Consider the following 26,914-nt stretch of genomic DNA (forward strand, 5'->3'; position numbering starts at 1 on the left):
AGCCAAATCGCCGGAATTGGGGCAAAGGCCGCCGAGCTGCGGGAATTCCAATTAACGCTCGTTAACGAGCTCGGGGAGGGGGGGTCCCTGATGTCTGAGCCCCCTTTGGGGATGGGGACGCCCCCAAATCCCTCAGCCCCTCCCAGAACGGCCGCGGGCGGAGCCGGATCCCGAAATTCCCACGAGATTTTATTGGGATTGAATTTGAATAAATAACCCGGGGGGGGAGGGGCTGGGGGGGACTCCAGGGGGGTCCCGGCCCCAAAATCCCCCCGGGGGTCCCAAATCCCCCCCTCAGGCGCCGTCCTGGCTCTTGGTGCTGCTCAGGGGGACGGCGACGTCGTCGTCCTCGAGGTGACCCGCCCTGGAGGGACCCCAAAAGCTCCCAAGAATCCCCAAAATCCACGGAATTTTCGTCCTTCCCGATCCCAGAACTGTCAACCCTTCCCAAAACCTTCAAGGTTCTCCCCAAAATGTTCAGGTCTTGCTAAAAGTGTCAACCCTTCCTGGCCCCAAAGCGTCCAACCCAGCCCCAAAACCTCCAACCCAACCCCAAACCTCCATCCCAACCCAAAACCTTCATCCCGACCCCAAAATTTCATCCCAACCCCAAAATTTCATCCCAACCCCAAAACCTCCATCTTAACCCAAAACCTTCATCCCAACCCAAAACCTCCAACCCAACCCCAAACCTCCAACCCAACCCAAAACCTTCATCCCAACCCCAAAATTTCATCCCAACCCCAAAACCTTCATCCCAACCCAAAACCTCCATCTTAACCCAAAACCTCCAACCCAACCCCAAACCTCCATCCCAACCCAAAACCTTCATCCCAACCCCAAAATTTCATCCCAACCCCAAAATTTCATCCCAACCCCAAAACCTCCATCTTAACCCAAAACCTTCATCCCAACCCCAAAACCTTCATCCCAACCCAAAACCTCCAACCCAACTCCAAAACCTCCAACCCAACTCCAAAACCTCCAACCCAACCCCAAACATCCAACCCAACCCAAAACCTTCATCCCAACCCAAAACCTTCATCCCAACCCCAAAACCTTCATCCCAACCCCAAACCTTCAACCCAACCCAACCCCAAAACCTTAATTCCAATGCCAAAACCTCCATCCCAACCCCAAAACCTCCATCTCAGCCCAATCCTTCTCCATCCCTTTCCATCCCCAAAGCTCCTGGGTTCCTCCAAGAACCAACCCCACCCCAAACAGGGGCGTTCCCCCCAGGGAAGGGTCTCGGGGGGGTTTGGGGTGTCCTCACCTCCTCTCCACGTCCTTGACGGTCTCGGGCAGGGGCGCGTTGCGGGTCTCGGGCAGGAAGCAGGTGGCGATGGCCGAGACGATGGGCGCGGCGCCGTAGATGACCAGGGGCAGCACCGGGGTGACGTCGGCCAGCATCCGCACCAGGGGGGCCACCATGCTGCCCACGCGAGCCATGGTGCCCCCCAGGCCCATCCCCGTCTGCCTGCGGAGGGATGGACGGATGGACACAGGGGTGGACAGAGGGATGGACAAGGGGTGACAGAGGGATGGACAAGGGGTGACAGAGGGATGGACAAGGGGTGGAGGCATTCATGGATGGATGGATGGATGGAGGGATGGATGGATGGATGGATGGATGGATGGATGGATGGATGGATGGATGGATGGATGGACGGATGGATGGATGGATGGATGGATGGATGGATGGAGTGGCCAATGGTTGGGCTGATGGTTGGTTGGGTTAACAAGTGGTTGGGTTAACGAGTGGTTGCGTTAATGAGTGGTTGGGTTGATGACTTGCTGGGTTAACAAGTGGTTGCATTAATGAGTGGTTGCATTAATGAGTGGTTGCGTTAATGAGTGGTTGGGTTGATGATTGGTTGGGTTGATGGAAGGTGGGGTTGGCACGTGGCCGGTGCCTGGCTGGGTGGGGGCGGGACTGGGTGGCCCCACCCACCTGATGACGGTGGGGAAGAGCTCCCCGGTGAAGATGTAGGCGCAGTTGAAGGAGGCGGCCAAGGCGCCCTTCCCCACCACGGCGAAGGCCATGCGCAGCGTCGGCAGCTCTGCGGACACATCAGCCTCGGCTCCTCAGTGTCCACCCGCCGGTCATCCTTCACCCCTGTGGTGACCTTGCGCCCCCTGATGACCCTTCACCCCTCCGGTGACCATTCATCAATGACCCTTCATCCCACTGATGGTCCTTCATCATCCCTCCATCCCATTGTCCTCCATCCCATTGTCCTCCATCCCATTGTTCTCTATTCCATTCTCCTCCATCCCTGCATTCTCAAACCTTCCATCCCATTCTTCTCCAACCCATTGTCCTCCATCCCATTCTTCTCCAACCCATTGTCCTCCACCCCATTGTCCTCCATCCCATTGTCCTCCACCCTGTTCTCCTCCACCCCATTGTCCTCCATCCCATTCTTCTCCAACCCATTGTCCTCCACCCCATTGTCCTCCATCCCATTGTCCTCCACCCCGTTCTCCTCCATCCCTGCCCCGTGTCCCTCCCTGTCCCAATCCCATCCCATCCCATCGCTCCCGGTGGCCGCTCCCACCGCTGGGCACGAAGATGTTGGCCAGGATGCAGAGCCCGGCGAGCGCCAGGGAGCCGCCCTGGGCCAGGCGCCGGCCGAGGCAGGAGATGACCAGCACGGACAGGAGCTTGGCCGGGATGTCCACGGCGCCGAACACCAGCTGGCTCAGGTACACGTTGAAGCCGAAGCCCTGCAGGTCCATGGCCAACCCATAGTAGGCGAAGCTGGTGGAGAACCTGCACCAAAATCCGAAAAATCAGCACCAAAACCACCCAACATTGAGTGGTTGGGACTGAAAAGATGGAGATTGTCCCAAAAGATGGAGATTGTCCCAAAAAATTGAAGTTGTCCCAAAAGATTGAAGTTGTCCCAAAAGATGGAGGTTTGCCCTAAAGATGGAGTTGTCCCCAAAAATTGGAGGTTGTGCCAAAAGATGGAGATTGTCCCAAAAGATCGAGGTTTGCCCTAAAGTGTGCCTTGGTCCCAAGAGACGATTTTTTGCCCCAAAAGTTGTAGGTTTGACCCAAAAAGTGTGAATTTTTTCCCAAAAATATGGGGAGTTTACCCCAAAAGGTGGACACAAGTTGTGTCCCCCAAAGGTATTTCTTGCCCAAAAGCATGAGGTTTTTTCCCCAATAAACGTGGGGATTTTTCCCCATAGATGTTTTTTTCCCCAAAAAGATGTTTTTCCCCAACACGTGAAGTTTCCCCAAAAAATTGACCCAAAAGGTGGGGGCATTTTTCCCTCTAAAGGTGGTTTTATGCATCCAAAATCAGGGATTTTTGCCCAAAATTTGATGAGTTATTTCCCCGAAATGTGGAGTTTCCGCCCCAAATAGGTTTTTTCCCCCCAAATAGTGTTTTTTTACCAAAAAAAAAGAGTTTTTTGCCGGGACTCACCAGACGAAGGAGACCCCGCACGACACCATCCTCATGCCGGGGGTGCGGACGAGCGCGGCCACGGCCCCGCCTGGCAGCGGCGGCTCCCGGCGCACCAGAGCCCGCAGGGCCTGCGGGGGAGAACGCGGGATCCGCCCTGGGATCTGCCCTGAGATCTGCCCCGGGATCTGCCCCGGGATCCACCCCGGGATCCGCCCTGAGATCTGCCCCGGGATCTGCCCTGGATCTGCCCTGGGATCCACCCCAGGATCCGCCCCAGGATCCGCCCTGGGATCCGCCCTGAGATCTGCCCTGGATCCGCCCTGGGATCCACCCCAGGATCCGCCCCTGGATCTGCCCTGGGATCTGCCCCGGGATCCGCCCCTGGATCTGCCCCGGGATCTGCCCCGGGATCTGGGGGATCCACCCCAGGGAGGGCTCCAGGGGGCTGGGGAGGGGGATCCAGGGGGCTTGGGGGGATTCAAGGGGTCTAAGGGGGGATTCTGATGATCTGGAGGGGTCTGGGGTGGGATCAGAGGGACCCGCGGGGTTCCGAGGGATCTGGGGGGGATCCAAGGGGCCTGGGGGGGGTTTGGGGTCGAGGAGAGAGGGAATGGGGGGATCGATGGGAGAACAGGGGGGGATTTGGGGGATCCCCCAAGATCAGGGCGGGACAGGGATGGAGGGGAAGGGACCGGCGAACTGGGGGGATTTAGGGGCAGATCAAATCAGGGGATTTGGGGGTTCAGAGGGATCTGGGCGACCCCCAGACCCCTCCCCACCTCCTCGCTGAGCTTGTCCCCCTCCTCCTTCCTGCCGTTGACCCTCGCGACCTTGCGGAGCCCCCGCAGGGCCAGGTCGGGCCTGCCCGAGGTCACCTGCCAGCGCGCGGACTCCACGTACAGCCTGGGGGACAGGTGACACCTGGGGGTCCCCAACACCCCCCGGACCCCACCGCCCCCAAAGGACCCCAAACTGGGGGGGACAGGGATGGACAATGGGGGTGGAAACGGGGGGTGGACACTGTGGGTGGACACCAGGGATGGACACTGGGGATGGACACTGTGGGTGGACACCAGGGATGGACACTGGGGATGGACACTGGAGATGGACACTGGGGATGGACACTGGGGGTGGACACTGGGGATGGACACTGGGGGTGGACACTGGGGGTGGGCACCAGGGATGGACACTGGGGGTGGACACTGGGGGTGGACACCTAGGGGGTCCCTTACCAGGAGTAGAAGAAGAAGACGAAGAAGGGCAGGGACACGGCGAGCTGGAGCTGCCGCCAGCGCGGGAGCCCGAAGGCTGCGGCCGCCAGCACGAACTGGCCCAGGGTGTAGCAGTAGCCATTGATGGTGCCCACCACGGCCCGCGCCTCCGTCGGGATCCATTCCATGCCTGGGCATGGCCGTGGGGTCAGGGGCTGGCCCGGGGGGGCCTGGGTGGGCTTGGGGCTTGGGTTCCTCATGGGTCAGTGGGGTGGGGTCAGTGGGGTGGGGTTGGGTCAGTGGGATTGGGTCAGTGGGGTTCGGTTTGGGTTAGGGGAGTGGTGTTGGGTCAATGCAGTTGGGTTGGGTCAATGTGGTTGGGTTGGGTCAGTGGGATTGGGTCAATGGGGTTGGGTCAGTGGGGTTGGTATGGGTCAGTGGAGTGGGGTGGGGTCAATGGCGTTGGGTTGGGTCAATGGGGTTGGGTCAGTGGGGTTGGGGTTGGGTCTGTAGGATGGGTTTGGGGCCACAACCCTCCCAAGGGTCAATGGGGTGGTGGCGTTGGGTCAGTGGGGTTGGGTCGGGTCAGTGGGATGGGTTTGGGTCAATGGGGTTGGGGTTGGGTTAATGAGGTGGGGTTGGGACCCTCCCATGGGTCATTGGGTTTTGGGGCGGATGTGTGGGCCCCTCCCTGGTTTGGGGGTCCCTCCCTGGGCTGGGGGTCCCTCCCTGGTTTGGGGGTCCCTGGTCTGGGGGTCCCCGGGGCGGAGTCTCACAGAGGGAGGCGGAGTTGAGGGACACGCCGGCCATGGCCAGCCCGGTCAGGAAGCGGCACACGCAGTACACCAGGAGGGAGGGGGCGGCCGCCGTGCCCACCCCCGTGGCCCCCAGCTGCAGGTAACACCAGGTGAGCAGCGCCCGGCGCCCGAACCTGCGGGGACACGGCAGCGCTGGGAGCACTGGGAGCACTGGGATGGGGGACGTGGGGAACTGGAGGTACTGGGATGGGACAGTCCTGGGTTCTGGAGATGCTGGGTTGGGGGTGTGGGCACTGGGATGGGCACACAAGGCACTGGGAACACTGGGATGAAGAATATGGGCACTGGGAGCACTGGGAGTGACGTGGGGACAGAGGGGAACCATGGGGACACCAGGACAGTGGGGCCCAGAGGGAGCAGAGAGCACCACACCCCTCTTCCCCTTCCCAGTCCCTCCCAGTTCCTCCCAGTTCCTCCCAGTCCAACGCACTTGTCAGAGAGGATCCCAAAGAGGGTGGAGCCCAGCAGGATCCCGGCCATGTAGATGGACTGGGCCACCTGCCTCAGCTTCTTGGAGTCACACACCAGGTCCCACTGCCACCGGGAGGGGACACGGGGTCACCATGGGGGTCACCATGGGGGTCACCATGGGGGTCACCATGGGGGTCACCACAGGGACACCATGGGGACACCACAGGGTCACCATGGGGGTCACCACAGGGACACCACAGGGACACCACAGGGTCACCATGGGGATCATCATGGGGGTCACCATGAGGACACCACAGGGTCACCACAGGGACACCACCAGGGTCACCATGTGGTCACCATGGGGGTCATCATGGGGGTCACCACAGGGACACCACAGGGACACCATGAGGACACCACAGGGTCATCATGGGGGTCACCACAGGGACACCATGGGGACACCACAGGGTCACCATGGGGATCATCATGGGGGTCACCACCAGGGACACCACCAGGGTCACCATGTGGTCACCATGGGGATCATCATGGGGGTCACCACCAGGGACACCACCAGGGTCACCATGTGGTCACCATGGGGGTCATCATGGGGGTCACCACCAGGGACACCACCAGGGTCATCATGAGGACACCACAGGGTCACCATGGGGCCACCAGAGGCACACCAGCATCCCCGGCCCTGAGGGACCCCCTGGTGTCCCCCTCCCTGACCTCGGTGACGATGGTGTCGCTGAAGATGCCGTCCAGGTAGGTCCAGCCGTCGTGGCACGGCTCGGTGGCCGCCTCGGTGCCGTTGGCTGAGCCGTTGACGTCCAGGAGGTGCCACTGGGGCTCCACGTAGCGGCGGCAGCTCTGCGGCCGGCGGTGGCCGTCCCAGGGGATGGACACCACCAGGGGCACCTCGGTGGCGTTGGCCGCGGGCCGGGGCCGGCAGTGGTGCTCGGGGATGCCGGCGGTGAAGTTCTGCAGGAGGTTGTGGCTGGCCAGCATGAGCAGGGGCACGGCCAGCGCGGCCACGTAGGTCACCTGGAAGCGGCCCATGCCACCCAGGCGGGACAGCAGCTCCACGAAGGACATGGCCGGAGGGGGACGGAGCTGGACAGGGGCCTGGTCAGCTGTGGAGGGGAAGAGGAGGAAAGGACAAGGAAGGGCCACAGGGTGGTCAGGGAATGGCCAAAGGGTGGTCAGGGATGGCCAAAGTGTGGTCAGGGGATGGACAGACCCAGGGATGGACCAAAGGAGGGGTCAGGAGAGGTCAGGGATGGTTTGGGTGGTCAGCGGAGGGGTGACCAAGGGGTGACCAAGGGGTGACCAAGGGGTGACCAAGGGGGGGAGGGAGGAGGATGAGGGTTGGCCCCAGGGGTGGAGGAAGGACACAGAGTGGCCGAGGGTGGATGGACGAGAGTGGACAGTCCCCAGAATGGCACAAGGACCCTCTATTGATCACCTATTGATTGCTCAATCAATCAATCAATCAATCAATCAATTTATTGGTCTATCAGATGGATCAACGGATGTGTTAACAGATTGATCCATCCCTTGATCAGTGGATTTATCTATCAGCCTGATTGATCAACCTGCTGACCAATCTATCAATCTATTGATCTCTATTGATCTGTCTGTTGATAGATCAATCAATCTGTGTCTCTGATCTATCAATATGTTGATCTATTATCTATTCCTCAATCCACCTATCGCCGTCACTCTCACTTTATCAATCAATCAATCAATCACTGATCATTTCTTGCTCTCAGCTCCCCCTCATCCCTTCCCAATTAATCAATCTATTAATCAATCAATCAATCCTCTCTCCCCCGTCCCACCGATCCCTCAGATCCCTCACGATCAATCAATCCCCACCTGTTCTCCTCTTCCTCCTCCTCCTCCTCCTCCTCCTCCTCCTCCTCCTCTCTCGGCCGCTCCTGGCTCCGGCTCGGACTCTCGGGACTGTCCGGGCTCTCCGGCCGTCCCTCTGTCCGTCCGGCCGTCCCTCTGTCCCTCCGGCCGCCCCTCTCTCAGCCCCGCCCCCCCCGGCCCCTCCTTCACCCCCGGTCAATCGATCAATCCATGGATCAATGGATCTCTCTGCTCTCTCTGCCCGTTTATTGATCCTTAGCCGACCAACAAATCGATTTTCTGCTGATAATCAACCTATTGATTGATTTATCAATTGCCAATCAATGCAGCGAGTTCTTTCTGCATTGATAAATTATTGATCACTAGACTCCCCTTATCTATAATAGGTTGATCATAATTTGTCCATGATCTCTTTACGCATTATTGATCCATATGTTTCTGTTATTGATCTATTGAACTATTGATTGATCTATTAATCTATTGATGGCATGATCAATCAATCTATTAATCTGGGGGGATCTCTATTGATCCATCTGTTAGTCTGTGTATCTCTAGTACCAATAAATTGATCTCTAATCTGTTAATTGATCATATAATGGTCTCTATTTTTATATTGACGAATCTATTGAACCATAATCGACCAATCAGAATAACGCTCTTCTTCTCCATCAATCCTTCTAATGATCCAGTTATTGATTTATAATCTACTGATCAATGATCAATCTTAACCTCTGTATTGATCTCTTGGCCTGTAATCTTCCTATTGATTGATTTATTGACCTTTAATTGCTCTTTTGATTGATTTCTTGACCTTTAACCCCTCTATTTGCTGATTTATTTATTTCAATCTCCCTATTGATCAACCTTCTGACCCATAATCTCTCTATTGATCAGCCCTCCTCTCCACCGATCCATCTATTGATCTTTGATCTCTCTCCTGGCCTCGCCGGGCTCTCCGTGACCCATTGATCTCGGTATTGATCACTCACCTGTCTGGGCACTCCCAGTCACTCCCGGCCTCTCCCAGCACCAGATCCGGAGCCCTCGGCGGCCGCTACCACCCCATGGCCCTGCCCTGCCCCCGGCCTGGCCCCGCTCCTATTTAAGGCCGCCCTGGTCCCGGTTAACGTTTGACTCCGGACCCCGCCATGGATCGCTGGAGACGCTCCCGGGCCGGAAACGCCGGTGCCGACCACGCCGGGCCCACCCGGGCCACCCCGGGGCTGCCCCTTCACCGCACCCAGCCCGGCCCATCCTCATCCTCGCCCTGGGAGCCCCCGGGCTGTGGCAGATGGGACCCCCGGCCCCCTCCGGGCCCCTCCAGGGTGGATCATTGATGAGGCAAAGTCCCGGGGGCTCTGAACCGCGTCGTGGGAGCCCCTTGGACCCCGGGCAGGAGGGCGGCGGGGGCAGCGGAGCGTGGCGGGGACGGGGGGAGCCGGGCACCGGGATGGGCGCCAGCCAGGTGTGAGGACACGCGGACGGATCCTCGGGATCTCTGGCTCCTGGGGACTTCTGGGACATCCCCGTGCCCTCAGAATGCCGGGATCTTTGGGATGCCAGGGCGGTCTGGATCCCTGGGATCCCTGGGATCCCTGGACACTCAGGCATCGGAGTCCTTGGTCCTTGGGATCCTCAGGATCCTTGCGATCCCTGAGTCCTGGAGATCCCTGAGCTCTTGGGATGCCAGGGCACCCTGGATCTTGTGTCCCCGGGATCCAAACACCTGAATCCTTGGCATCTGGGTCTTTGGGGTGTCCATGAACAGGGCCTGTGGGTCCTTGGGATCCCCAGGCACCTGGACATGGGGATTCTTGGGGCCCCCAATTCCCGTGATACCCAATCAGGAGGATCCCTAATCCCTGGGATCTCTGATCCTCAGGATCCCAAATTCCTGAGGTCCCCAAACACCAGGATCTCCAATCCCCATGATCCCCAATCCCCAGGATCCCAAATCCTCAGGATCCTCTAATCCCCAGGATCCCCAATCCCTGGGATCTTCAATCCTAAGGGTCCCCAATTTCGGGATCCCCGATCCTCAGGATCCTTGATCCTGGGGACTCCAATCCCCGGAATCCTGGTTCCTGGGTTCCCCGATCCCCGTGATCCCCGATCCTGGGGGTCCCGGATCCTTCCCGCGCTGTCCCCCGGCCTTGCCCATCCCCGGCAGCTCGGGCCGAGGGGGAGGGGCCGGGGGGGGTCCCGCTGTTCCCGCTGTTCCCGCTGTTCCCGCTGCTCCCGCTGTTCTCGTGTTTTCCTTCGGGGCGGGCCCGGCCCGGCTGCGCGGGACCCCCCGCGGCCGTGGGAAAACAACCCCACCCCCACCCCACCCCCACCCCACCCCCACCGGCCTCATCGCACTCGAGCTTTGCTTTTATTGGTTTTTATTCCAGCGCGGCCGAAACGTCCTCGATGTGGAGATTTGGGGGGGCCCAGCGTCCCCTCCGCCCCAGTCCACAGGGAAGGGACGGCCGGGTCCTTGTGGTCACTGCTGTCCCTTTGCTCTTGGGGGGGGTTTGGAGCTCCTCCACCCCCCAATCCTGCTTGTTCGTCCATCAGGAGCAGCGAGGGAGGAGGATTTTGGGGGTTCCCTGGTGTGCGGGGGCATTAACGGGGCCCTGTGGAGTTGCTGGATGGGGTGGGCTGGAGAGGGACCTGGAGATGTCGGGATTCGTCCTTCTGGGATCGTGTCCTGGTGGGGAGGGAGGGATGAGGGGCTTGGAGGGAACAGGGGGGTTTCTGTGGTGCTGGGATGGGCGTCCGTCCATCCTTCCATTCTTCCCTCTGTCCATCCATCATCCATCCATCCATCCATCGTCCATCCATCCATCCATCCATCATCCATCATCCATCCATCCATCCATCCATCATCCATCCATTATCCATCCATCCATCCATCCATCATCCATCCATCCATCCATCCATCCATCCATCCATCCATCCATCCATCCATCCATTATCCATCCATCCATCCATCCATCATCCATCCATCATCCATCCATCCATCCATCCATCCATCCATCCATCCATCCATCCATCCATCCATTATCCATCCATCCATCCATCCATCCATCATCCATCCATCCATCCATCCATCCATCCATCCATCCATCCATCCATCATCCATCCATCCATCCATCCATCCATCCATCATCCATCCATCCATCCATCCATCCATCCATCCATCCATCCATCCATCATCCATCCCTCCACCCCCACGTTCAACCATCTTCTCTACCTCTGTCCCTCCCCACCCTCCATCCCATCCCACCACACACCCATCCATCCATCCATCCATCCCCTCATCCCTCTCCAGCCCCACCTTCCCTCCACCTCCTCCACGGTCTCGGGCAGGGCCACGTTCCGTGTCTCGGGCAGGAGGGCGGCCACCAGCCCCGAGACCACGGGCGCGGCGCCGTAGATGACGAAGGGCAGCGCCGGGAACAGCTCGCCCGCCATCTTCACCAGGGGCGCCATGATGCTGCCCAGCCGCGACATGGTGTTGGCCAAGCCCATGCCCGTCTGCCTGTGGGACACGCAGAGCTCCTGAGGCATCACCTGAGGCACCACCTGAGGCACCACCTGAGGCACCACCTGAGGGACCACCCAGCCACGTCCCCTCCTTACCGGATCACCGTGGGGTAGAGCTCGCCCGTGTAGAGGAAGACGCAGTTGAAGGACGCGGCCAAACAACCTTTCCCAAAGACCGCCAGGGCTGTCCGGAGTGTCCGGAGTTCTGCGGGACAGATAGACACCTGGGAGTCACCTCAATGTCCCCACTTGGGCTGAGCTCACTTGACAAAAGACCCCAAACACCAGGATTTGGGGCAAATCCCCCATAAAAAGCTAAAATGACGCAACCTGGATGTTCCATCAATGAGTTGAGCTCGTCTGGGCCCTCCCAGGGAGGTTGGAGATGAGGGGACACCACTGCCACCATCCCTGGTCTCACCTCGTGGCACCAAGACGTTGGCCAGGATGGCCAAGCCGGCCAGGATGAGGGCGGCGGCCTGGGTGAAGCGGCGCCCCACGTAGGTGATGGTGAGGATGGACACCAGCTTGGCCGGGATGTCCACGGCGCCGAAGATCAGCTGGATCACGTAGATGTTGAACTCAAAGTTCTGCAGGTCCATGGCCAGCCCGTAGTAGGCGAAGCTGGTGGAGAACCTGAGCCACGAGGGGGGAGAGGAGGTGAAGATGTCACCTGTGAGGAGGTGTGGGGTGGCACGGGGAGGTCAAGGACGTGGAGGGGGATGGACAACCACCCACTGGTGTCCTCCACCGCCGGCCGTACCACACGAAGCAGAGGCAGAAGGAGATGCGGCGCAGGACCGGCGTCCGGACCAGGTCAGCCACGGTGTGGCGGGTCTTTGACGACGTCATCTCCTTCTCCATGTGGGACCTCAGGGTCTGCAGGGACAGGGGGGGCTCTGGGATGGCGGTGGGGCACTGGGGACCCTCTTGTACCTGGGCAGGTCTGGGCAGGATGGGTGGAAAAAGGGAAGGGGGGTCATGGGTGGGTGGTGGGATGGAGGTGGTGGGATGGAGGTGGTGGATTCATGGACGGATGGGATGGGTGGAGATGGAGGAGATGGAGGAGATGGATGTCACTGGGATGATGAGTGGATGGATGGACGGGGTGCGTGAGGGATGATGGATACAGTGGCCATAGATGGACAGCGTGGTGGTGGGATGGAGGTGGTGGATTCATGGATGGGTGAGGGGATGGATGGAGATGGAGGAGATGGAGGAGATGGATGTCACTGGGATGATGAGTGGATGGATGGACGGGGTGCGTGAGGGGTGATGGATACAGTGACCATGGATGGACAGCTCTCCATGGGGTGGATATTCAAGGGATCCCTATAAAACGCCCCAGGGACACCCTGGGGGACCCGATGGAGCCTTTTACTTCTATGTCGAGCTTGTCCCCTTCCTCCTTCTTCCCGTTGATCCTGGCCACCTTCTGGAGCTCCCGCAGGGCCTGGTGGGACCTCCCCACCATGACGAGCCACCGCGCTGACTCTGTCAGCCACCTGTGTGGGAGGGGACGGGGCAGGAGCCCAGCTATGGTCACTGTCCCACCTCCATCCCACCAGCAACGTCCCCCTGTCCCTCTGGTCATCGCCCCGTGTCCCCCATGTCTGTGCAGGCCCCACAGCTCCATTCATCCATCCATCCGTCCGTCCGTCCGTCCGTCCGTCCGTCCATCCATCCATCCATCCATCCATCCATCCATCCATCCATCCATCCATCCGTCTGTCCGTCCGTCCGTCCATCCATCCATCCATCCATCCATCATCCATCCATCCCTCCTCCTCCTCACCAGGAGTAGAGGAAGAAGCCAAAGAAGGGCAGGGACACCACGAGCTGCAGCTGGCGCCAGTCGGGGACGGCGAAGGCGACGCCGGCCAGCAGGAACTGCCCGGCGGTGTAGCAGTAGCCCATGAAGGTGCCCACCAGTGCCCGCATGTGCGTCGGCATCCACTCCAGAGCTGCGGGACACGGCACGTGGGGACCCCCTGGGAGTGCCCACCGGGACCCCAGGGGACAGGGAGACCACCAGGATGGTGCCCAGGGGACATGGAGACCACGAGGGTGGTGCCCAGGGGACGGGGAGACCACTGGGATGGTGCCCAGGGAACATGGAGACCCCCAGGATGATGTCTGGAGGACATGGAGACCACCAGGACAGCGGCCAGGGGACATAGAGACCACCAGGATGGTGCCCAGGGGACATGGAGACCACCGGGATGGTGCCTGGAGGACACGGACACCATCGAGATGGCTCCCACAGGTTGAGGGGGACACGGAGCCCACCCAGGTGGGCGCCCAGGGATGACGTACAGAGGGAGACGCTGTTGAGGACGATGCCCGAGAAGGCCATGCCCGTCAGGAAGCGGAACAGGCAGTACACGCTGAAGGTGGGCGCGAAGGACGAGCAGGTGCCCATGGCGGCCATCTGCAGGTAGCACCAGGTGAGCACCGAGCGGCGGCCGAACCTGGGCGGGGATGAGGAGGAGGAGGAGCAGCCGGGGGTGAGGATGAAGAAATGGGGCTGGGGGAGGAGGAAGAGGAAGAGAAAGAGAAGAGGAGGAGGAAACAAGAAGGATGAAGAAAGGGGCAGGAGAAGGAAGAGGGGGTGAAGAGGAGGAAAAAGGGGTGAGGAAGGGGAAGAGAGGTGAGGAAGGTGAGGAAGAGGAAGGGGTTGAGGAAAAAAAGGGGACGAGGAGGAAAAAGAGGACGAGGAAGAGAAAGAGGAGGGAATGAAGAGGAGGCAGAGAAGGCGAGAGGACCCCCCTGGTGCCACCCCACCTGCCTGCAGGACCCCCTCACCTGTCCGAGAGCCCCCCGAAGACGCCGCCCACCAGGACTCCGGCCATGTAGAGCGACTGCGCCAGCTGCTTGAGCCCCCGGGAGCTGCACACCAGGTCCCACTGCCGAGGGACGAGGACACGGGGTGGGACAGAGCTCAGGGTCCCCTCTGGCCTCCCAAACCCCAAACCCACCAAAAACGGCCAATAAGGTCAATGAATGGCCAACGGAAAGGTGACAATGAATGCTTGGCCACCTTGCCGGCATTGCTGTGGTTGGAAGGTCCATCCAAGGGTCCTGTGACCTCCTTGTGACCCCTTGTGACCCCCTTGTGACCTCTTTGTGACCCCCTTGTGGATGGCCACCACCTCCCCATCCCTCCCTTCCCCTCCTGAGCCTTCCTGGTGTTGACATCTCCACCGAAGGTCGAGCAGGGAAGATGCTCCAGTTGGGAGTGGTCAATGCCGTGTTGGCAGCAGACCCTTTGTTGGTGCCTCCGGGTGGGACCCACCCATGGAATTGGGTGAAAAGCCCACCAGACACCCCCCAAAACTCCCCCATCGTCATCCCACCTCCGTGATGATGGTGCTGGTGAAGACGCTGCGGTCGTAGCTCCAACCATCCCCGCACGGCTCCGTCTCCGGCCAGGAGCTGTTGGTGGGCTCCGAGCCGTTGGCCTCCAAAAGCCACCACTGGGGCGTCACGAAGCGCCGGCACCGCTCCCCACGGGGCACCCAGACCCTCAGCAGGGCCTCGGGGTCGAGGCCGCTGGCGTTGGCCCCCGGGCGCGGGCGGCACCGGTGCTCGCTGGTGGCGGCGGTGAAGTTCTGGAGAAGGTTGTGGCTGGCCATCATCAGCACGGGCAGGGACAGGAGCAGCACCGAGAGCACCTGGAAGCGCCCCATGCCCCCCACGTGCTCCAGGAGGCTGGCGAAAGCCATCGCGCCACCACCACCGGGGCCGGGGAACGCCCCACAGCCATGCAGAGCCCCGGATTTCAGGGGTTTCACCCCAAAAACGCCTCCCTGTGCCACGCGGTGTCTTCCCTCCAGCAGCACCCGGGGGTGGTCTCCTATATAACCTGACCCGAGGGTGGTTTGGGTTAATGTTTGACGTCTCCGGGGGGTTTTTGGTGGTTTTCCAGCATGAGAAGGCAAAAGTGCAGCACAAAGGTGTCCAGGGGTAAAAATAAAGGTGTTTTCGGGGCAAAAGTCCCCCAAAGTGGGGCAAAACTGGAGCAATTTGGGGCAGGAAGACAAGGAATACCTCATTTATTTTAATTATTATTTGACAGCATTGCTTTTTTGAGGGGAAAAGTCAGGTTTTGGAGAGGGGCTGTCCAGGAGGTTGGGTGGCACCAGAGTGGGCACCGCAGGGAGAGGAGGTCTCCTGGCATGGACCAATGTCCGGCCTTCGGTGGCGCCTCTGGGTTAAATTTTAGCGATTTCAGTGGTCAAAAGGCGACCGAAAGGTGCTGACGGAGGTGGCCCTGCCTGGGTCAGCGCATTCCCCGCCGGGGGTTAATTTTTGATGGGGAGTTGATGGGGCCAAGGGACACATCAGAAATGGGAGCAAGGGCCGGGGTGGCCTCAGGGGACGGAAATCGGGGAAGGGGCATCGGGGTGGTGCCGGGAGGGGGCGGGGTGGGATTTGGGTGGTGCTTCTCCACCTTCTCTGGGATTTGGGGGGCGCCTCAGCCAGGAGAAGAGTTGGTTCGGGGTTATTTGGGATGGTCTTGTCGGAGGTGACGGCCAGCGTGGTGTTCTTGGTGCCACCTTATGTGAGGGGACTTTGGGGACACGGTTCTTGGGTAGAGTCCCATTGGACAAGGCTATGAGGTGTCACTAAAAATGGGGGTCTTGGGTGCCACCTCATCGATGGACAAGGTTGTGGGGGGTCCTCCTGTGGAGATGACCCCCAAAAAAAGGGGTCCTGGGTTGTCCCCTCATTGGAAGTGACCTCAGGGACATCCTTGGGCATTGTCCCATGGGAGGTGACCTTGGATGTGATTGTTGGGGGTGGCCTGGGGGGGCACAGATAAGACCCCGAGACGTGTCCCCACCAGCGCTGTTTTATTCCTGCCCAGATGTCCCCACCCCAACAGGAGGTCACCGGTCACGACCCAGGTCTCCCCCCCAAGCTGTGGGGACCCCTGGGGTGGTGGTCGCTGGTGGCCAGGGCTGGGGGGCTGTGCCCACCCCCAGGGTCCCTCAGGCCTCCTTCAGGGGGGGCCCGTCCTGGGGCTGGAGCGCGATCTTCTCCTTGGGGTCACCTGCTGGCTTCTGCTTGGTCCTGCAGGGAGGAGCAGGAGGAGGAGGAGGGGGAAGAGGAGGAGGAGGGGGGTCATGGTATGGGTAGAGTGGCCCAGGCCGAGCATTCAGCCAGTCACAGAGCTCGTTCTTCTGCCAACATATACATCCACCTGTCCCTCAATGCAGCCAGAGGTCCCTTGACCCTGAATCTCCTCATGGCTTGGGGTTGTCCATCATTGTCCATCATCCATTGATTGTCCATCATCCATCCATCCATCATCCATCCATTGTCCATCCATCCATCCATCCATCCATCCATCCATCCATCCATCCATTGTCCATCCATCCATCCATCCATCCATTCATCCATCCATCCATCCATCCATCCATCATCCATCCATCCATCCATCCATCCATCCATCCATCCATTGTCCATCCATCCATCCATCCATCCATTCATCCATCCATCCATCCATCCATCCATCCATCCATCCATCCATCCATCCATCCATCCATCCATTGTCCATCCATCCATCCATCCATCCATCCATCCATCCATTGTCCATCCATCCATCCATCCATCCATCCATCCATCCATCCATCCATCCATCATCCATCCATCCATCATCCATCCATCCCTGTCCCCACCTGTTCTCCACCTCCTCGATGGTGTCGGGCAGGGGCGTGTTGAGGGTCTCGGGCAGGAACGCGGCCGCCACGGCTGCCACCACGGGGGCCACCCCGTAGACGGCGGGCGGGAGGAAGGGGTAGTACTCGTCCATCATCTTCACCAGCGGCGCCACGATGCCGCCCACGCGCGCCATGGTGCTGCCGAAGCCCAGCCCCGTCTGCCTGCGGCGCCGGGAGGGTCACGGGGGGCACGGAGCGCCCTGGGGGTGTCCGGGGAGGGGTGACGGGGACCTGCCCCACCCTGGGCACGCGGGGACGGGGCGGTACCTGATGGGCGTGGGGTAGAGCTCGGTGGTGTAGAGGAAGACGCAGTTGAAGGAGGCGGACAGGCAGCCCTTGCCGATGACGGCCAGCGCCGTGCGCACCGTCTGCAGCTCTGCGGGGACAGAGGGACAGACATGGGGACACCAGGGATGGGACACGGCGCAGGGGGACAGGGGGACACCAGGGCTTGACCACAGGGCGGGGGGACACGGGAACACTGGGGATTGGACACAGGGTGTGGGGACATGGGGACACCGGGGATCCGACACGGCATGGGGGGACATGGGGACACCGGGGATCGGAAATGGGGTGGGGGGACATGGGGACACCGGGGCTGGGACACAGCATGGGGGGACATGGGGACACCGGGGATTGGATGTGGGGTGGGGGGACATGGGGACACCAGGGCTTGACCACCATGCAAGGACACCTCGGGCAGGTGGGGATGAGGTCATTGGTTGGACACAGTGATGGAAACGTGGAGGAAGACACGTGACAAGTTGGGGACACTGGTGGCCAGAGTGATGGAGACCCCCGTCCCCCTCCACACCCACCTGTGGGCACAAAGATGTTGGCCACGATGACCAGCCCGGCCAGGAACAAGGCCACCATGAGCGAGAGCCGCCGGCCCACGTAGCTCAGGGACACAGTCACCACCACCTTGGCTGGGAAGTCAACGGCGCCGAAAATCACCTGGATGAGGTAAATGCTGACCCCGAAGTTCTGCAGGTCCATGGCCAAGCCGTAGTAGGAGAAACTGATGGAGAACCTGGAGTGAGGCAGGAGATGGGGGACCTTGAGGTGACATCACCTTCCTGGGACAGGACAGGATGGGGACGGCAGGTGGGGGAGGAGAGGGTTGGATGGGTGGGGTCACTGGTTGGGTGTCCAGTTGTCCATCTACCCTTCCATCCATCCATCCACCCACCCACCCATCCATCATCATCCATCCATCCATCCATCCATCCCCCATCCATCCATCCATCCATCCATCCATCCATCCATCCATCCATCCATCCATCCATCCATCCATCCATCCCTCCGTCCGTCCCTCCTCGTCCCCAGCCCCACCAGACGATGGAGAGGCAGAAGAAGATGTGGCGGATCACGGGGGTCCGGACCAGGTCGGAGACGGTGTAGGAGGATTTCAGAGCTGCCAGCTCCTCCTTCATGTTGGACTTCAACATCTGGGAGAGGGGAAACGGGAGAGGTTGGGGAGGGGCCTGGGGGTGGTTTCCAGCCCCCATCCCCACCGTGGGACCACCAGACCTCGACCGTGATCTTCTCCCCCTCCTCCTTGCGGTTGTTGAAGGTGGCCACGCGCTGCAGGACCTTCACCGCCCGCTCGGCCTTGCCCGAGAGCACCAACCACCGCGCCGACTCTGCCAACCACCTGCAGCCAGCCAGGGGAAACTGAGGCACTGCCCCACATCCCCAGGGCCTCCCCGAGGGGCCCAACGTCCTACCAGGAGTAGAGGAGGAAGACGAAGAAGGGCAGGGACACGGAGAGCTGGAGCCAGCGCCAGTGAGGGACGGCGTAGGCCACCCCGGCCAGGATGATCTGGCCCAGGGTGTAGGCGAAGCCGGTGATGGCCACGGTGATGGCGCGGTAGGGCGTGGGGATCCACTCCACCACTGCCAGGGACATGGGGACACGGCTCACTGGGGGTGTCCCCACAGAGCTGGGACCCTCCTGCTCAGTGCGGCCACCCCAGCACGGTCAGACGCGTCCACGCCGTGTGACCCCAGCATGGCCACAGGGATGTCCTCGCTCACGGGATGTCCCCGCCATGACCATTGGGTTGTCCCCACCCATGGCCACAGGGATGTCCCCACCAACGACTATTGGGACATCCTTACCCATGGCTGTCCCCACCCATGACCATTGCATTGTCCCCACCCATGACCATTGCGTTGTCCCCCTCCACGGCCATGTCCCCCTGCCCACGGGCTGTCCCCGTGTCCCCTCACCCAGGCAGGCGATGCTGAGGCCGAAGCCGGACAGCGCCATCCCCCCGGCGAAGCGGAACACGCAGTAGGAGGCGTAGTTGGGGGCGAAGGCCGTGCAGGTCCCCATCACCCCCAGCTGCAGGTAGGACCACATCAACATGGCCTTGCGCCCAAACCTGCAACAGGAGCCACTGGGAGCCACTGGGAGCCATCCCAGGAGGGATGAACTGTCCAGAGCCCCACAGGGAAACTGAGGCACAGAGGGGCGGGGTCTCTGCTGCCTTTACCTGTCTGAGAGGCCCCCCAGGACCAGAGCGCCCACCAGGACCCCGGCCATGTAGATGGACTGGGCCATCTGCCGCAGCTGTCGGTAGCCACAGACCAGGTCCCACTGCAGGGACAGGGGGACATCTGTCAGTCTGTCTGTCTGCATCTCCATCCATCCATCCCTTGTCCGTCCATCCATCCATCCGTCCGTCCGTCCGTCCATCCATCCATCATCCATCCATCCATCCATCCATCCATCCATCCATCCATCCATCCATCCATCCATCCATCCATCCATCCCTTGTCCCTCCCACCTCACCCCAAATCCCACCCTCTCCCCTCCCTCCCCCCGTCCCCACAGAGGTGTTGTCCCCCCCCAAGGACACCGTGGTCACCTCCCCACCCTCCCTGTCCCCATGTCCCCGTGTCCCCACCTCGGTGACGATGGTGGCCACGTAGATGCTGCGGTCGTAGTCCCAACCGTCACGGCATGGCTCGGTGGCCCGGGGCCCACCGGTGACATTGGCCACATAGCGCCGGCAGGACCCCAGGGTGACATCAGGAGACCCCAGGGTGACGTTGGACCACCCCAGCATGGCACCAGCAGGCCCCAGGGTGCCATTGGGGGACCCCCAGGTGCCATCAGGCTGGACACTGGTGTCATCAGGTGACCCCACGGTGCCACCGAGTGTGACACGGGTGTCACTGGTGCTGTGCAAGCCACTGGGGGACCTCAGGGTGGCACCAGGTGACCCCGAGGTGCCACCAGGAGAGCTCAGGACGGTGTTGGAGCCTCTCAAGGAGTCACGAGGGGCCACTGAGGTGGCACCAGGTGGTGCCGAGGTGGCACCAGGTGGTGCTGGGGTGGCGCCGGGGACAGCAGAGGTGGAGCCGGGGACAGCGGAGGTGGCACCAGGGACAGCGGGGACACGGCAGCGGTGCGGGGGGACGGCGGCAGTGAAGTTCTGCAGGAGGTTGTGGCTGGCCATGAGCAGGATGGGCACCGCCAGCAGCGCCGTCTGCAGCACCTGGAACCGGCCCAGGCCCCCGACCTGCGCCAGCACCGCCCCGAACGGCATCGCGGGGACACCGCGGGACACGGGGACACTGCCGGACAGAGGGACAATGCTGGACACGGGGACACTGCTGGATATGGGGACACTGCCGGACAGAGGGACAATGCTGGACACGGGGACAATGCTGGACATGGGGACAATGCTGGACAGAGGGACAATGCTGGACACGGGGACACCGCGGGACACGGGGACACTGCCGGACAGAGGGACAATGCTGGACACGGGGACACTGCTGGATATGGGGACACTGCTGGATATGGGGACACTGCCGGACAGAGGGACACTGCTGGACATGGGGACAATGCTGGGGACAGGGACACTGCTGGACACGGGGACACTGGGGCCTGGGGACATCTTCACCCATGGGGACAGCAGGACATGGGACACTGGGACAGAAGGACACCAACATAGGGGACACAGCCACCCCCAGGGCCATGGGGACACGGGACAGGGAGGGGACACGGAGCCGGGGACGTGGTGGCCACTGGGGACGGTGTCACCACTTGCGTCACACGTCCCCAACCCCTCCTGATGTCCCCATCCCCTCCCAGCGTGTCCCTGTCCCTGCTCCACCTCGGCGCAGCTCCCCAGGGATGGGGACATCCGGCCAGCTGTGGCTCCGTGTCCCCTCTGTGATGTCCCCAAACCCTCCCTGATGTCCCCAACCTGTCCTGTGTCCCCCCACCATGTCCCCAACCTGTCCCGTGTCCCCTCTGGGATTTCCCCAACCCAGCCCCTGTCCCCACCACACCCCCAGTGTCCCCAGCTTGTCCCAGTGTCCCCCCACGATGTCCCCAACCCGTCCAATGTCCCCAACCCCCCAACAATGTCCCCAACCCCTTCCTGGTGTCCCAACCTGTTCCTGTGTCCCCCAAATGTTCCCCCCAGTCCTGCCCCAGGAATCCCCTCCTGTCCCCTCCTGTCCCCTCCTGTCCCCACCTGTCCCCTCCTGTCCCCTCCTGTCCCCTCCTGTCCCCACCTGTCCCCTCCTGTCCCCTCCTGTCCCCTCCTGTCCTCCAGGTGCCACCCCCATCCCGAGGTCCCCCCACTGTCCCCATCTGTTGTCCCCCCACCTTTGCTCCCCCAAACCCCACCTGTCCCGGGGGTCCCCCAATTGTCCCTGTCCTCCTGTTCCTGTCCCCCTGTCCCTGTCCGTCTGTCCCTGTCCCCCTGTCCGTCTGTCCCACTGTCCCCCCCCTTGTCCCACCTGCTCTCCCGGTGCTGTCCTTGTCCCTGTCCGCCTGTCCCGCTGTCCCCCTGTCCCTGTCCCTGTGCCCTGTCCGTCTGTCCCGCTGTCCCCCCCGTGTCCCACCTGCTCTCCCGGCGCTGTCCCTGTCTGCCTGTCCCGCTGTCCCCCTGTCCGTCTGTCCCTGTCCGTCTGTCCCGCTGTCCCCCCCGTGTCCCACCTGCTCTCGCGGCGCTGTCCCTGTCCCTCTGTCCCTGTCCCCCCGTCCGTCTGTCCCGCTGTCCCCCCGTGTCCCACCTGCTCTCGCGGCGCTGTCCCTGTCCGTCTGTCCCTGTCCCTGTCCCCCTGTCCGTCTGTCCCGCTGTCCCCCCGTGTCCCACCTGCTCTCCCGGCGCTGTCCCTGTCCGTCTGTCCCTGTCCCTGTCCCCCTGTCCCCCTGTCCGTCTGTCCCGCTGTCCCCCCGTGTCCCACCTGCTCTCGCGGCGCTGTCCCTGTCCGTCTGTCCCGCTGTCCCCGCCGCGGTCCCTCCGTTACACAACGAGGCCAAAATCGCCGCTTTTGGTGCCACCGGGATTAACGGCGGGGGGGGGAAGGAGGCGAATTCCAGCGCCGCGGGGGGGTCCGGACGCCTCTGGGTCCCCCCGCCCGCCCTGCCGGGGGCTCGGCGGCCCCACAGGGCCCCCCCCGATGGATCAGCACCCCCCGAGCCCCTCCCCACATTTAGGGACCCCCCCCACCTGTTGGTGTCCCCACTCCGGACCCCAAAGAGCCCCCAGGAGCCCCTCGGGGCGCCCCAAGAGCCCCCGGAGAGCTGTCACGGCCTCCCCGAGCCCCTGTGGACCCCCCATAACCCCTATAATCCCCCCATACCCCCCTAAATCCCCCCAAGCCCCTACAGAGCCCCCCAAGCCCCTAAAGACCCCCTAAAATCCCCTTAAAGCTCCTATAGGACCCTGGCAGCCTCTATAGGAGCTCACTGACCCCCCAGACCCCTCTAACCCCCCCTTTTAGGGTCCTACAAGTCCCCCCGCAGACCCCTATAGATCCTTTAAGTCCTCAGTGCCCCTGCAGGTCCCTAAAACCCCCCCAGAGACCCCAAAAGCTCCCCCAGTGCAGACCCTGTAATTGCCCTAAATGCCCCCATCGCCCCCCAGGTACCCGCAGCTCCCCTATAAATCCCTATAGACCCCCTATAAATCCCCCAATATCCTCGACAGTCCCCCAAGACCCCCCTATAAATCCCCACAACCTCCCAAACCCCCATAAACCCCCCCAAAAAACCCCAAAATCGTCTCGGAACCCCCCCAAAAATCCCCCATAGGGTTCCGTGGGGGCTCTGCCGCCCCCTGGTGGCCGAGGAAGGAAATGGGAACTGGGGAGGGGTCCCGGGAATTTTGGGGAGGGGATTCAGAGGTTTGGGATCCCAGAATTTTTTAAGGGAAAACTCAGAGATTTGGGGGTCTCAGAGTTTTTGGGGTCTCAGGATTTTTTTGGGGAGGGTCTGAGAATTTTTGGGGTCACAGAGTTTTTTTTGGGGTGTCCCGGGGTTTGGGGGTCTCAGGGTTTTTCTTGGGAGGGGTGTCAGGAATTTGGGATCCCAGGATTTTGGGAGGGGTCCCAGTTTCTGGGGGCGGGTCCCAGGGGTTTTTTTTGGGGGGTCCCAGGAGTTTTTTTGGGGGGGGTCCCAGGTTTTGGTTTTTTTGGGAGGGGTCCATATGGAAACAGGAACTTTATTGAGCCGATACAAAAACCCCGACTCAGCAAACGCCCCCAAAGAGCCCCAAAATCCACCCCCGACCCCCCCTGTGCCCCCCACCACCCCCAAAAAGGGGTCCCAGGTGTGTCCGGGGGGGTCCCAGTGCTCCCAGTACCCCCCAGCCCCCCCAAACTGGGGCCAGGGCCAGCTCCCAGTAAGGCCCAACTGGGAGGGGGGGGCCCGACCCCGGAATGGGGGAAAATCCTGGAGAAAAGGGTAAAAATTGGGGGGTGGGGGGCGCTAGGAATCGTAATCTTCATCCTCCTCCTCTTCCTCGCGGGCGCGGGGGGGGCCGGGGGCCGGGGGGAGCCCCCCCGGGAGCCCCCCCGGGAGGGTGGGGGGGCCCAGGGGGGCGAAGGGGACCCCGGGGCTGCGGGAAAAGGGGACGGTGAGGGGGGGAAAACCCTGAGAAAACCCCAAACACCCCCCCAAAAAAACCCCCAAAACCCCCCTAAAACTGCCCCCCAAAAACCCCCAAACTCCCCCCCAAAAACCCCAAGAAACCCCCCAAAAAAAACCCCCACCCCCCCCTCAAAAACCCCAAAAAACCCCAACCCCCCCCCAAAAACCCCAAGAAACCCCCCCAAAAAAACCCCAACCCCCCAACCCCCCCCCGGGCCAAAAACCCCAAATAAACCTAAAAAAAAACTTTAAAAAAACCCCCAAAAACCCCCCAATAAAACACCAAAAAAACCCCAAACCCCCCCAAAAAAACCCAAATCCCCCCAGGAGCCCCCAGGCCGCACCTGTTGAAGGTGAGCGGGGGCGGGGCCGGGGGGGGCTGCGGGGTCTCCTCGTCGCCGTCGCTGTCGCTGTCCTCAGAGTCCTCCTGGGGGGGGACGGACAATGAGGGGACCCCCCCCAAAATCCTCCCACGCCCCCCCATGCCCAGGGGATCCCCAAAACCCCCCCAGAGGGACCCAGAAACCCCAAATCCCCCCAGGACCCCCAAATCCCCCACCCCAGAGGGGACCCAGAAATTCCAAACCCCCCCAGGACCCCCCAGTTTCCCCCCAGGACCCCCCAGGACCCCCCTCACCTCCTGCTCCGAGTCTGTCCCCGATTGTTTTGGGGTCCCCTTGGCCCCGGGACCCCCGTTCTTGCGGCCGCTGCCCGGGCGGCGCCCCCTGAAAGAGACCCCCCCTCATTAGAGACCCCCCTGACCCCAAACCCCCCCTCAGGGACCCCAAAACTGCCCTAAATCCCTCCCTCAGGGACCCCCATGCACCCCAAAACTGCCCCAAACCCCCCTCAGGGACCTCAGGTGTGGGGAGGGTCTCCCAGGTGGGGCCCAGAGGAACCTGGGGGTCCCTCAGGTGTCCCTCAGGTACCCCAGGACCCTCCCCAGGTGACCCAAGGTGTCCCTCAGGGCTCCACAACTGTTCCCCAGCTACGCCACAAGGGTCCCCGAGGTGCCCAGAAGCGTCCCCAGATATCCAGGGGTGTCCCCAGGTGTCACCAAAGTATCCAAAGGTATCCCCAGGTGTCCCCCAGGGATCCAGAAGTGTCCCCAGGTGTCCCTCAGGTGTCCAGGGATCTCCCCAGGTGTCCCCCAAGGTACCCAGGTGTGTCCCCAGGTACCCAGGTGTGTCCCCAGGTATGCCCAGGTGTCCCCCAACTATCCCAGGGCTGTCCCCAGGTGTGCCCCAGGTGTCCCCAGGTGTGCTCACCTGCGGGGGCCCCTGTCCCCGTCACTATGGGGGTATCCCAGTATTCCCCAACTATCCCAGGGCTGTCCCCAGGTGTGCCCAGGTGTGCCCAGGTGTGTCCCCAGGTGTGCTCACCTGCGGGGGCCCCTGTCCCCGTCGCCGTGGGCGTCGTCGCCGTCCCCCTGCATGTCGGGCACGGCGGCCACCAGGTCCTTGAGGAAGTCGAACTGCTGCTCCAGCTCGATGCACTGCTTCCTGTGGGCGGGGCCTCAGACCACGCCCACACCTGCCCGGCCCCGCCCACAGCCCGCCTGACCACGCCCGGCGCACCTGGAATGGGCCACACCCACCCGGCCACACCCAACACACCTGGGATAGGCCACACCCACCCCAAAAGTGCCTCAGGTGTGTCAGAGACACGTCCCCAACTCCCTGAGGTGGCCCAGGTGTGCCAAACAGGTGGGGACAGGTGGGGACAGGCGAGGACACCTGAGGACGAGTGGGGACAGGTGAAGGAGAGGTGGGAGACAGGTGAGGACACCTGGGGACAAGTGACGCACTCACACGTGAGGAACAGATGGGACAGGTGAGGGACACCTGAGAACACCTGGGGACAGGTGAGGCATTCACAGGTGAAGGCAGGTGAGGGACAGGTGAGGGACAGGTGAGGCACTGACAGGTGAGGGACAGGTAAGGACACCTGGGGACAGGTGAGGCACTCACAGGTGTGACGTCGTCATGGTCTTGGCGTTGCGGGACTGGGTCACGTGACACGCCTTGCGCAGCAGCGACTCCAGGAACAGCTCCAGGGCCCGCGCTGGGAGCGCAGAGCTAAGGACGGACAGACGGACGGACAGGTACGCAGGTGACACCCCCAGGGATACGCACAGGTGCGCGGGGACAGATGGACAGGTGCGCAGGGGACACCCCCAGGGACACAGAGACAGCCCCAGGCACGCAGGTGACAGCCCCAGGGACACAGGGGTGAGCAGGTGAGCAGGGCGGGGTCCCAGGTGTGCCCAGCTGTGCCCAGGTGTGCCAGAGGATACAGATGATGACGGGCACGGCGGCCGCCACCTTCCCGATCTCCTCGTCCGTCTGCATGATCTTCTTGATCCGCGCCTGCACAGAGCCCCACCCTCACCTGAGCGCTCACCTGGAGCAACCCACCCTCACCTGGAGAGCCCCTCCCTCACCTGGAGAGCCCCTCCCTCACCTGAGCCCCCCTTCCTTCACCTGAGCGCTCACCTGGAGAGCCCCGCCCACCCCAGGCCGCGCCCCCACCTGCCCCCTCACGTGCGGCCCCGCCCGCCCAAACCCCGCCCACCCCTCAGCCTCAGCCCCGCCCTCACCGCGGTTCCCATGGTGACCCTCATGACCCCACCCTCGTTGCCATGGTGACGTGACCCCCCCGCCCGTCGCCACGGTAACCCCCGTTTCCCCGCCCCGCCCGTTGCCATGGTAACCCCCATTTCCCGCCGCCCGCCCCCCCCGTTTCCATGGCGGCCCCGTCCCCCTCAGCCGGTACCGGCGGGAAGCGCGCGTTGTATTTCTTCTTCTTGCTCGGCATGGCCGCCTCGCTGGCCCCGGGGGATCCCGGGGGATCCCGGACGGTCCCGCCCGGCCCCGCTCCCGCCGCTCCTGGCCCCGCTCCGGCCGCTCCCGGCCCGGCCCCGGCCCCGGCCCCGGCCCCCGCTCGGCTCCGCCGCGGCCTCCCCGGCGCGGCTCGCCCCGCCCCTTCCGGGACGAGGCCACGCCCCTTCCCGCCAAAGCCC

General features: G+C 62.1%; 4 protein-coding genes across 6 annotated transcripts; all 4 read right to left on the reverse strand.

The window, feature by feature from the left end:
• Positions 1 to 226: 226 nt before the first annotated feature.
• LOC118701043 (solute carrier family 22 member 6-like) lies at positions 227 to 6,954 on the reverse strand. The gene is made up of 10 exons (XM_036405619.2): positions 6,589 to 6,954; positions 5,882 to 5,985; positions 5,410 to 5,564; positions 4,655 to 4,823; positions 4,202 to 4,325; positions 3,441 to 3,550; positions 2,562 to 2,776; positions 1,955 to 2,063; positions 1,277 to 1,480; positions 227 to 364 (listed from the first exon to the last, which is right to left on the reverse strand). The coding sequence occupies exons 1-10, from the start codon at positions 6,952 to 6,954 to the stop codon at positions 295 to 297; spliced, it is 1,626 nt and encodes a 541-aa protein (XP_036261512.1). The 3' UTR covers positions 227 to 294.
• A 3,256-nt stretch (positions 6,955 to 10,210) lies between these two features.
• LOC118701042 (solute carrier family 22 member 6-B) lies at positions 10,211 to 14,990 on the reverse strand. Its single transcript, XM_036405618.1, has 10 exons — positions 14,622 to 14,990; positions 14,071 to 14,171; positions 13,582 to 13,736; positions 13,061 to 13,229; positions 12,647 to 12,770; positions 12,029 to 12,144; positions 11,687 to 11,901; positions 11,362 to 11,470; positions 11,057 to 11,260; positions 10,211 to 10,426 (listed from the first exon to the last, which is right to left on the reverse strand). The coding sequence occupies exons 1-10, from the start codon at positions 14,988 to 14,990 to the stop codon at positions 10,342 to 10,344; spliced, it is 1,647 nt and encodes a 548-aa protein (XP_036261511.1). The 3' UTR covers positions 10,211 to 10,341.
• Positions 14,991 to 16,104: 1,114 nt separating this feature from the next.
• On the reverse strand, positions 16,105 to 22,322 carry LOC118701039 (solute carrier family 22 member 6-A-like). Of its 3 annotated transcripts, none has more exons than XM_036405614.1 (11): positions 22,206 to 22,322; positions 19,907 to 20,579; positions 19,493 to 19,596; positions 19,227 to 19,381; positions 18,722 to 18,890; positions 18,525 to 18,648; positions 18,327 to 18,442; positions 17,810 to 18,024; positions 17,259 to 17,367; positions 16,950 to 17,153; positions 16,105 to 16,341 (listed from the first exon to the last, which is right to left on the reverse strand). In XM_036405614.1, exons 2-11 carry the CDS (start codon positions 20,549 to 20,551, stop codon positions 16,260 to 16,262), a joined length of 1,923 nt encoding a protein of 640 aa, XP_036261507.1. In that variant the 5' UTR covers positions 20,552 to 20,579; positions 22,206 to 22,322; the 3' UTR covers positions 16,105 to 16,259. The 3 variants fall into 3 exon arrangements, with proteins under 3 accessions (XP_036261507.1, XP_054374240.1, XP_036261505.1); XM_054518265.1 differs by lacking the exon at positions 22,206 to 22,322 and adding an exon at positions 21,955 to 21,969; XM_036405612.1 differs by lacking the exon at positions 22,206 to 22,322 and having other exon boundaries at positions 19,907 to 20,680.
• Positions 22,323 to 23,448: 1,126 nt separating this feature from the next.
• On the reverse strand, positions 23,449 to 26,886 carry DRAP1 (DR1 associated protein 1). Its single transcript, XM_036405620.2, has 7 exons — positions 26,668 to 26,886; positions 26,189 to 26,261; positions 25,863 to 25,956; positions 25,275 to 25,394; positions 24,530 to 24,617; positions 24,237 to 24,319; positions 23,449 to 23,860 (listed from the first exon to the last, which is right to left on the reverse strand). The coding sequence occupies exons 1-7, from the start codon at positions 26,707 to 26,709 to the stop codon at positions 23,731 to 23,733; spliced, it is 630 nt and encodes a 209-aa protein (XP_036261513.1). The 5' UTR covers positions 26,710 to 26,886; the 3' UTR covers positions 23,449 to 23,730.
• Positions 26,887 to 26,914: the final 28 nt, after the last annotated feature.

Source organism: Molothrus ater, unplaced genomic scaffold (genome assembly GCF_012460135.2).
Source record: "Molothrus ater isolate BHLD 08-10-18 breed brown headed cowbird unplaced genomic scaffold, BPBGC_Mater_1.1 matUn_MA122, whole genome shotgun sequence".
NCBI lineage: Eukaryota > Metazoa > Chordata > Aves > Passeriformes > Icteridae > Molothrus > Molothrus ater.